The sequence below is a fragment of the Aspergillus melleus genome (genome assembly GCF_016097325.1).
Source record: "Aspergillus melleus strain CBS 546.65 chromosome Unknown contig6, whole genome shotgun sequence".
Taxonomy (NCBI): Eukaryota; Fungi; Ascomycota; class Eurotiomycetes; order Eurotiales; family Aspergillaceae; genus Aspergillus; species Aspergillus melleus.
In genome coordinates this window covers 1,322,052-1,334,589 of record NW_025763375.1, presented here as the reverse complement: position 1 = coordinate 1,334,589, position 12,538 = coordinate 1,322,052, and the positions used below count along the sequence as shown (strand labels likewise).

Sequence of the window (12,538 nt, the reverse complement as noted above, 5' to 3'; positions counted from 1 at the left end):
TTAATTAAATTATTATATAAAAAATTATATAATTATTAATTTTATAACTTAAACTATTCATTTACATTATTGTTGAATCAATTAAACAAAAAAACCAAAGATTTTAATATTATTGTTTTAAAGATCTTTAATAACAAATTTATTATTTTAATAAAATAATTATTCTTGAGTATTAATTAAATAATTATATTTATTTTAATATTCCAATATAAATATAAAATATTTTGTTAATTTTTTTACTCATAAATTTTAATTATTTTTGATTATTATATATTTTATAAGATTTTAAAAATCTATTGAAATAATTATAAAATATAATTTTATAAAAATCAAAATATAATAAAAAATTAAGGTTTTTATATTATTTAATAATAATAAACGTAAATAAAACAATAATAATATAGATTATTTTTATTTTATATTATTTATATTATTTTATTTTTATTAAAAAAAGATTAAAATCGAGCTATTTTAGTTACAAATAGTGTTTTGAATTATATATAAATGTATTATATTAATTTATTTTCATTTAATTATTTTTAAACTATTCTATTTATTTATTTTTTGAAAAAAATAATCTCTATTTAATGTAAATTAATATATTTTGAAATAAATATATTTATAATTATTGTTATTGTAAGTTTTTGTTAAAAAAGATCTTAATATTTTAACATTTTTTAAAAGAATTGTGTTAGTGTTAGTTAAAAAGTTTAGAAAATAATAGTAATAAAAAATTTTTAAAAAATAAATTATTATTATTTTTTATTTTTAAGTTTAAACTTAAACTTAAATTTGAATTTTTCTATTATAATAAAACCTTTGTCACGTGAAGCAGTCACGTGATGTCCGATGATCAAGGATCATACAATTTAGATGTCTCAGGCAAGAAAAAATGGAGAAAATCGATAAAGAATGAATGAATTTTTATTGAATTGGGTTAAATCAATTGCTTGAAAAAACTAGAATCTCGAAATGATTTGATTTCATATTTGTAGATATTTTTTAATGCATAAAATAATGAATTAATAATGAAAATAATGTATTTAAGATTTGTTTCGAGATTTGCACATTTATGTTAAATTTACTTCGATTTGAAATGACGTTATTTTCAATACAAAATGGTTTTAAAACGTTCGAATATGATTAATTGATGATAAGAAAGCATTTAGTTATATCATTGTATATTGAAAATGTAAAATAAATTACACGCATATAATTAACATGAAGATTGATTTATAATTTTTAATAACTGTCACGTGAAGCAGTGACGTGATATCAGGTGATCAAGGGTCATACAATTTAGGTGCCTCAGGCAAGAAAAAATGAAGAGAATCGATAAAGAATGAATGAATTCTTATTAAATTAAATTGAAAAATCGACTGCTTAAAAAAACCAGAATCTCGAAATGATTTGACCTCATATTTATAGACATTCTTCAATGCATAAAATAATGAATAAATAATAAAAATAATGTATTCAAGATTTGTCTCAAGATTTGCATATCTACATTAAGTCTATTCCAATTTGAAATAGCGTCATTTTTAATGCAAAATGGCTTTAAAACGCTCGAATATGATCAATTGATGATAAAAAAACATTTGATCATATAATTATATATTAAAAACGTGAAATAGATTACATGAATACAATTAATATAAAGATTGATTTATAATTTTTAATGATATTAAGTTGAATGCAATAAATGTTAATGATATCAAACAAAATGTGACAATGTTGATTATTTTAAAAAATGGAATAAAAAATCTTAAATGAATGACATTAATTTAAAATATTCGAAAACTTGTATAAAGACACAAAAAATATTTCTGAATTAAAAATGAAACAATTAATTCAAATATAATAATTTATCGATGGCATCGTTATTTGGATTATAATAAAATTAATTACTTTAAATAAATAATAACAAAAAATAATAAATTAATTAACACATTTTTTCAATTTTGATTAATTAAATTAATTGTTTAAAATTACATTTTTTGAATCTTTTCAATTTGAAAATAAAGATTTTTTATATTCAATTGTTTAACAAATTTTGCATAATTTTGTTTTAAAAAACATTTAATTGATTTGTTAATAATCATATAATTAATAAAAATCTATTGAAATACAATGATGTTTATTTGAATTTGTTATTTAAATCAATATTAATTAATATTTATATATTTAAATTTAATCTTGTATATCAAATTAAATTTTATAATATTAAATGATCGGATTCATTAAAGAAAATATTAGTTTGTTAAAATTAAAATTGAAAATTTTGTTTTAATAATAAATAAAATAATTGTTTTTTATTGTTTAATTAATTAATTAACAAATTCGTTAAATAAACATAAAATCTTCATTTAATCAATTATTAAACAAATCAATAAACGTTATATCATTAATAATTTAGAAAATCGATATTAAATTAAAATTGTTCAAAATTAAATTAAACTTTTTTAATGCGTTTTTGAAATATTCAATTGCATAAAAACGGATCTCATATATAAATGAAATAAAATAATTGATTATATCTATATAAATTATACAAAATCTAATTATAAATTTAATAAAGATTTGACAATTTTTTGCAATATTAGATTTTGAAATAATAATTGTATATAAAACTATTTTAATTTTTTATTAAAAAACAATAATATAAAATTTTTTAAAAAATTGTTTTATTTCATTTTGCAAATTTTTTATCAAAAATGACATTTTTTGAAGATTTTGATTAATCAAATAAAAATGATAAACAATTTTTTCAATATAATTATGTTAATTAATTTATAATTTTTGTTTTGAACAATCACATATTATTTTTATATTTAAAAATTGATTCATTTGATCAAAATTTTTCAAATGATAAATATCAAATAATCGATTTTTTAATTTAATGATTTTTTGTTAATAATATTAGTTATATAAAATAATAATATTATCGATATAAATCATCAAAATTATATAATTATTTAAATATAAACAAAGATTTTTTGACATTTAATTCAATTCTGAATTTTATAAAATTTTATAAAATTTTATTAATTTCATTTTATTAAAAAACAATGATTAACACAATTCATATAAAATTCGTTTTAATCTAAAAGTCTTATTTTTTGGATTGAATCTAAAAAATAATAAAACATTAGTTAATTTATTAATAAGATTATTCAAAAAAATGTTAATAACATTTTATTAATCCGTTTTAAGATCAAATGTGACAATTAAAATTAAAATAATTTTAAATAAATAAATTGTTAAAATAATAGTTTTAAAATTGAGATTATTTATTATTTGAAAATTATTTTATAAATATATTTGAATTTTAAATTTTATTAAAAATCTTTAATTAATAAATTTATATTTGAAAATGTATATCAATAAAATAAATAGATTTCAAAAGATTTTTAATAAAAATAATGTTTAACGTATTCATTTTAATTAATTAATCAAATTTAATTTAACAAACAATAAATTATTTGTTTTTATAAAATAAGTTTATTATTTTTTTTCAATTCATTAATTCAAATAACATATCATCTCTATATAATTTTTTGATGCTTTGCTAAACTGTAACAAAAATTTGCAAATAATATTATTTGTAATTGTTTTCAAGATTCTTGATTGTCAAATAATTTTGATCTAAATTATTTTAAAAATAACAATTTGACAAAATTATCATATTTAATAAAATTGATATCAGAAGAATTGATCACAATTTATAATAAAATAAAGATTAATAAATAAAATTAATTTTTTATATTAATATTATTACTCTGCATAATTTGATCATCTTAATTAAGATTTAAAATCTGAAAGATTTTATTAAAATCAATCATTTAAAAAGATTTTCCAATATTAATCAATTTAATAATCAATTTAAAGTTATATGATGAACGAATTGCTTCAATTTTATTAAATTTCATATTTTTTAATTGATTAAAATTAAATTATTTTATTAAATAAATCAATCAAAAATAATTATCAATATATATTGATTCAATAAAAATATTTTAAATTGATTAATCAGTTTTATCAAAAATCAACAATTTTAATTAATTGTTTCCGATTTGATCTAATTTAAAAAAATTATTTTAATTCAGATTATTTTAATAAAATTTAATTTTATCAAAAATGTAATAACATATTAAAAGAATCTTTTTTCAATTTAACATTCATATTATTTATATATTGTAAACAATATAATCGATCAAATAATCAATTAAAATTTATATTTACAATTTATGAAATTGCAAAATATGAAAAATATATACATAGATTTGATAATTATATCATTTTAAATTAACAAAGTTCAAAAAATAAATCATATATAAAGATAAATTGTTAAGATATTCAAATAAGATTTTATATGAGATTTTTTATTTTAATGATTGAATTGAAATTGCATTTAATAAATGAATATTAATATAAGATGTTTTAAATTATAAGAATATAAAAATTTTCGACTTTATATTTAAAATTTTTATTCTAATAATAATCTTTATTTTAATACATTCTATCGAATTGTTTTGTTTCAATTAATTAAATAAAATTATAATGAAAATGATTTTTTTTGATTGATCAAAAATGTGAAATTTAATTATATTTAAATCATTATTCAAATAAAATCATTTAAAAATTATGTGATACTAATTTTTAATATATGAAATTATGTAAATAAACAATTTAATTATGTGATCTTTCAAAAAAATGATTATAATTATATAAAATTTTGGGTAAAAATCATATATATAATTAATATATTATTTTGAAGTCATTTTTTGTTTCATGTAAATAAGATTTTAATGAGTTAATTTAAACAATTTTTGATTTAATTGAATTAAGATTCATAAAATTTTTTATTTTAAATTAATTTTATAATAAATTTAATTTATTTTATTATAATTAATTTATTTTTTACTTATTTTGATTTTATTAATTATCTTTTTGAAATAATTTAGAATTTCTCAATTGAAATGTTTTAATTATAAATGTTAAATTTTTTAAACTTTAATAATAATTAATTAATTGGATCGAGATGCAAAAAAATTCTTTTTATTAAATATAATATCCAATGAAAGCGAATTTAAATGTTTTAAAATTATTTTATTAATTATTTTTCGTTAATGATTTTGTTGAATGATTTGAAGATTGATTAAAAAAATTTATCTTTTTATATTAAAATTAATATGTGTTAAATTGAAATTAATTTTTTTTGATTAATTGTTTAATTAAATTGAGATTTTATAAATTACTTTAATTAATTAATAAAATGATTTTATATTTAAAAACGTTATATAATAAATCTCTATTAACGTTTTCAAAACTTATGTGAATTGAAATGGGTTTTTGTAAAATAGATTTTTCAAATAAAGAAAACATTTAAATAAAAATTTGATATATAAACATAATGAATTGATTTGAATGCAATTTTAATCCTATATAATTTTATAAATAAAAAAATAATAATATTAAAATTTTTAATTAATATTTTCATATTTTTAATTGAAATGATCAATTTTTGCAAAATAAAATCAATAAATGTTGACAAATTGTTGCAAATGTGGTTATTAAATATAATATTAAATAGTTAAAAAAATCAAAATTATAATTTAATTTCAAATTGATAAAATAAATTTGCAAATTTATAATTATAATAATGTTAATTATGATATCAATATTTTTAATAAAAATTTTTGATTGATTGAAATAATTAATTGAATTAAATTGTTTTTTTATTCTTTTGAATGTATAATCAAATTATAATCTTTAATTAATTTTTTTGAAATGATTATATGCAATTAAACTAAACAATAAATGAAAACTCGAATTAAATCATTTATATAAAAATATTAATTAAAATCATAATTTCTTTGATTTAACTTAAATTTACAGAAACATTTCATTTTTGTTTTTTAAAAATTAAAACTTTCTCATTATTGTTTTTTTTTTAATTTTTATTTTAATTATTTATTGATTTATTACCTTTTTTTAACGTTGTTATAGTAATTCAAAATAATTAATTAATTTATTTAATCAAAAGAATGAAGCAAAGCTTTAAATAATTTTTAAATTGTTTAATTAAATAAAAAAATTTTAAAATAAAATTCACAATTTTTTTAATATCATTGAATTTATTGTTTCATAAAATTGAAAATATAAAATAATGATTTAAAATCATTTTCAAAAAATGATAAAAAATACAGATCAATTGATAAATTTTGTTTATTTTTAGTATAATTATTTTGGTATAAATATCTTTTTATATTAAAACAAAAAAATTGATCAAATATTAATCAATAATAATTTTTAATATATGATATTAACAAATAATATTTTATTTTTAAATTTCAATATTCAATATTAATCTTTTTTGAAATATCTAAAATATATTATAAAAATAATTTTAATTAATGACAAAAATTCTATTGATTGACAAAAAAATTTTAATTAAAAATAAAATTAATAATAAATTTTTATTTATATAATAATATTTTTTCATTTTAATTTATATTTTCAAATAAAATATCAATGAATAAATTAATTTGTTAAATTTAATTGAATAATTAAAATTGCATATGAATTGATATTCTGTAATTTTAAAATAATAAATTTTTTTAATATAATAAATTTAATTTTTTGATTTAGATCAGTATAATTTTATAAATAACAATTTTTTGTATAAAATTTGATAAAATTAAATTTATTTTTATTTATAATAAATTGAAATAAGAATTTGATTCAAATAAAATAAAATAATTTTAATTAATAAAAATATTGCAAATAAAATAATAATTAATATAATAAATGATAATTGCAACAATCATATAAAAAATTAAAAAAATTTAAAAAAAAATAAAAATATATAAAAAAAGACATTTTAGATTTATAATTGTTACATGAAGCAATTATATAAAACTAAATAATTAAAAATAATATATTTCAAATATTTTAAACCAAAAAATAATAAAACAAATTGATAAAAAATGAATGAATTTTTATTAAATGGAATTAAGTTAATTATTTAAAAATTTTAAAATTTGAAAATGATTTAATCTTATATTTATAAATATTTTTAATGCATAAAATAATAAATGAATAATAAAAATAATGCATTTAAAATTTATTTCAAAATTTGCATATTTATATTAAATCTATTTCGGCTTGAAATAATATTATTTTTAATATGGAATAGTTTTAAAATATTTGAATATAATTAGTTAATGACAAAAAAACGTTTAATTATATAATTATATGTTGAAAATATGAAATAAAATGTATAAATACAATTAACACAAAAATTGATTTATAATTTTTAATGATATTAAATTGAATACAATAAATATTAATAATATTAAATAAGATCTGACAGATATCGATTATGTTAAAAAACAAAATAAAAAATCTTACATAAATAATGTTGATTCAAAATGTTTGGAAACGCGTAAAAAAATGGAAAAAAACATTTTTGAATGAAAATAAAACAATTGATTTAAAAAGCGACAATTCATCGATGATGCCATCACCTGGGCTGTGACAAGACTAGCCATTTAGGATAGACGATGGCAGGAGGCAGTAAACTAACCAACAACTTTCTTAATATATTATCAATAATTTTATTAAATGTGTCATGTGAAGTAGTCACGTGATATCAGGTGATCAAGGGTCATACAATTTAGGTGCCTCAGGCAAGGAAAGTGGAGAAAATCGATAAAGAATGAATGAATTTCTATTGAATTGGATTGAATTGACTGCTTGAAAAAATCAGAATTTCGAGATGATTTGATCTCATATTTATAGACATTTTTCAATGCATAAAATAATAAATGAATAGTGAAAATAATATATTCGGGATTTGTTCTAAGATTTGCATAATCATGTTAAATCTATTCTAACTCAAAATAACATTATTTTTAATACAAAATGACTTTAAAACGTTCAAATATAATTAATTGATGACAAAAAAGCGTTTCATTATATAATTATATATTGAAAATACAAAATAAATTGCATAAATATAATCAACATGAAAATTGATTCATAATTCTTAATGATATTAAATTAAATGCGACAAATATTAATAATATTAAATAAAACCTAATGAATGCCGGTCGTTTTGAAAAATGAAATAAAAAATTTTAAATAAATAATATTAATTTGAAATGTTCGAAAACTCGCAAAAAAACATGAAAAAATATTATTAAACTGAAAATAAAACAATTAATTCAAAAAATGATAATTCATTAATAACATTACTATTTGGATTGTAATAAAAATAATTATTTAAAACAAACAATAATAAAAAACAATAAAATAATCAATATATTTTTTCAATTTTAATTGGTTAAATCAATTATTTAAAGTTACATTTTTTGAATCTTTTCAGTTTTTTAAAAATAAAAATTTTTCATATTTAATTATTCAATAAATTTTGTATAATTTTATTTTAAAAAACATTTAATTAATTTGTCAACAATTATATGATCAATAAAAATTTATTAAAATTTAATAATGTTTATTTGAATTTTCTATTTGAATCAATGTTAATTAATATTTATATATTTAAATTTGATTTTGTATATTAAATTAAATTTAGTGAAAAAATCAATAATTTATTAATTATTATATTCAATAATCAATTATTGATCAAAATTAAATTTTATAATATTAAATAATTAGATTTATCAAAAAAAATGTTAATTTGTTAGAATAAAAATTAGAAATTCTGCTTCGATAATAAATAAAATAATTGTTTTTTATTATTCAACTAATTAATTAACGAATCTATTAAATAAATAACATATAAAATTTTTATTTAATGATTTATTAAATGAATCAACAAACATTATATTATTAATAATACAAAAAATTGATATTAAATTAAGATTGTTCAAAATTAAATTAAATTTTTTTAACACATTTTCAAAATATTCAATTATATAAAAGCAGATCTCGTACATAAATGAACTAAGATAATTAATTGTACTTATATAAATCAAATAAGATTTAATTATAAATTTAATAAAAATTTGACAATTTTTTGCAATATCAGATCTTAAAATGATAATTACATATAAAAATAATTTATTTTTTTTATTAAAAAACAATAATATACGATTTTTTAAAAAATTGTTTTATTTCATTTTGCAAATTTTTTGTCAAAAATAACATTTTTGAAAACTTTTGACTAATTAAATAAAACTGATAAATAATTTTTTCAATATAATTATATTTATTAATCTATAATTTTCATTGTGAATAATCACATATTATTTTTATATTTAAAAATTGATTTATTTGACTGAGATTTTTCAAATGATAAATGTTAAATGATTAATTTTTTAATTTTAATTATTTATTATTAATGATGTTGATTATATAAAATAATGATATTATTAATATAAATTATTAAAATTATATAATTATTTGAATATAAATAAAGATTTTTTGACATCTGATTTAGTTCTAAATTTTGTAAAAATTTATTGATTTTATTTTGTTAAAAAAAATAATGATTAACATAATTCATATAAAACTTATTTTAATCTAAAAATTTTATTTTTTGAATTAAATTCAAAAAACAATAAAATATTAATTAATTTATCAATAAAATTATTCAAAAAAACCATTTATAATATTTTATTAATTCATTTCAAGATCAAATGCGACAATTAAAATTAAAATAATTTTAAATAAACAAATTATTGAAATAATTGCTTTAAAATTGAGATCATTTATTGATTAAAAATTATTTTGTATATATATTTGAATTTTAAATTTAATTAAAAAATTTTGATTATCGAATTTATATTTAAAGATTTATTTAAATGAAATTAATGGATTTTAAAAATTTTTTAAGATAAAAATAATATTTTATATATTTATTTTAATTAATTAATCAAATTTAATTTAACAAACAATAAATCATTTATTTTTATAAAACAAATTTATTATTTTTTTTAATTCATTAACTTAAATGACATATCATTTTTGAAGAACGGCCATGCACCACCATCCAAAAGATCAAGAAAGAGCTCTCAATCTGTCAATCCTTATTTTGTCTGGACCTGGTGAGTTTCCCCGTGTTGGGTCAAATTATGCCGCAGGCTCCACGCCTTGTGGCCCTCCTGCTGCCACTGAGTCCGATGGTGTTGGCGAGGGCGAGGAAACGAATGCCACTCCCACTGGGTGGGAGAACGGGCAGCCCTGTCTCAGTTGCGTGCATGGCGGCATCTGCTGGGTTCCTGTTGGAGCCAGTCGGATGTGTGGAATGGTGTTCGACGTTTCCACCTCGCTCTATAGGCATATGCGCCGGGGGCACCACATCAACCTCCGCCCGAACAGCTGTGGAAACATCCTCATCAGCGAAACAGTGGAGGGGGAGCAGGCTTTGCTGCGCTACGTTCGTGCCCAACACTGGTGTAACGCCAGCTTCGTCCGTGAGCCAGGCCGTGGCCCCATCAGAGGCTACATCGACAGAGTTTGCGACAATCTTGAGTGCATTGCCGCCCTTGACCCTGTCTTTGCCAATCGATACGGAACACGTTTTCATAGAGATCATAATCCTGTCACCACCCCTGTTCGGGGCAGCAGGAAGAGCGAATATATTCTTCCTCTTTCACCTCCTTCTGGCTCGCTCAGCTCGCTGCACAAAATGAACATATTCTTTTTCTTTCATTTCTTTCTTGTTTGTTCACTTTGTTACACAAAATAAATATATTCTTTTTTTTCATTTATTTCTCATTCACTTATTTCGCTATGCAAAACAAATATATATATATTTTTAATTTTTTTTATTTGTTCATTTTGCTATACAAAATAAATATATATCTTTTTTATTTTTTTTGTTCATTTATTTTATATAATAAAATAAATATATTCTTTTTTTCATTTTTAAAACAAATAATTATATAATATCATAATAATGCTTTATAATTATATCAATTATAATTATTTATTTTTAAATTTTTTTATCATTTACAAATATTTTTATATAATTGAAAATCTCGCTGATTTTAAAAAATAATTTTTTTTATTTTTTTTATTTTTACAGAAAATATATTAAAATGTATTTTTTAAAATGTTATATAACATATTAATTTATTATATTAATTTATTATATTAATTTATTATATTAATTTATTATATTAATTTATAAATTTATTAGTTAATATAATAAATAATTATTAATATTGTTTATAAAATAACAATAAATATATATCAATAAAATGTTAAACACACAATATAATTATATTATAAATTTTGAATATTTTTATATAATTATAATTAAATATTATAAAATATTATATAATTAAAAAATTTTATAATTATATAAATTTTTTTTTGCAATTTTTATATGAGATTTAACACTTTGAAAAATATTATTTAAATAATTTTTAATTATTGATTTTAAAACACATTATAATTTTTTTTTATATTATAATTTTTTTTTATAATTTATTTTAAATTATATACAATTTTTTGTTATATTAATTTTTTAATTTCATATATATTATTAAATAATAATGCGACATATAAAAAATCATTTTTAATTTAAATTATTAATTAAATATATTATAAATTTTATAACTATTGCGAACAATTTAATCAATTAATTAATTATATAAAAATTTATTATAAAATGATATAAATTCAATATTACAAAAAGATTTTTAAAAAATATTTAAATTATATTTATTACAACATTTAATTATATAATTAATTTATAACATATAAAACTTTTTATTAATTTTTTGTTATTCGCCCTTTCTAAAATTAATAAAATTAGATTATAAATTAAAAATATTTTAAACAATATGTTAATTTTTAATTAAACCATAAACGATTTTTTTTAAATTATATAATTAATCAAAAAAAATAAAATTTTAATTAATATAATTAAAAAAGGAATTTTAATAATTATTTATTATATTGCAGATTAAAATGCAATAAACAATTTTTATTAAAAAGTATTTAAAATATTTTAAATTAAATGAATTATTTAATTGCAACAATTAAAATTAAAATAATTAAATTTTTATTTATCAATATATACAAATCGAAAATGATTGCTTTATATTAAAAGATTTAATTATTATTATTAAAAAAATGTATAAATTATTTAATTATGATATAACATTTTTGTTAATGACATTTTAATAAATTGATATTCAATTGAAAAAATGAAAATTAAAATAAAAAAGAATTTGGTTAAAATAATTTTAAATATTAATAAAAAATAATTATAATTAAAAATATATATTTTATATATTAAATGATATAACTAATTGTTAATATTAATTAGTAAAAAATTTTTACTTGTATTTCTTATTTTTATTAATTCAAAAAATACAAATATAATATTAAAAAATTGTTTATATTTGCATTTTTATTTTTTCAATACAAAATTATATAATTTGATTTATTATTTTATATAATATTTATAATATTATCAATTTAAATATATTTAATATTTTTATTTTGTTTTCATCTGTTATTCATATTATATTAAAACATGTTTTTTATGAATTGTAAT

At 15.3% G+C, this 12,538-nt stretch overlaps 1 protein-coding gene across 1 annotated transcript; it reads right to left on the bottom strand.

Moving 5' to 3' along the window:
* Window positions 1-9,999: 9,999 nt before the first annotated feature.
* LDX57_010176 (uncharacterized protein) lies at window positions 10,000-10,555 on the bottom strand (the record flags this gene model as incomplete). The annotated part of the gene is made up of 1 exon (XM_046091922.1): window positions 10,000-10,555. One exon carries the CDS (start codon window positions 10,553-10,555, stop codon window positions 10,094-10,096), a length of 462 nt encoding a protein of 153 aa, XP_045947899.1. The 3' UTR covers window positions 10,000-10,093.
* Window positions 10,556-12,538: the final 1,983 nt, after the last annotated feature.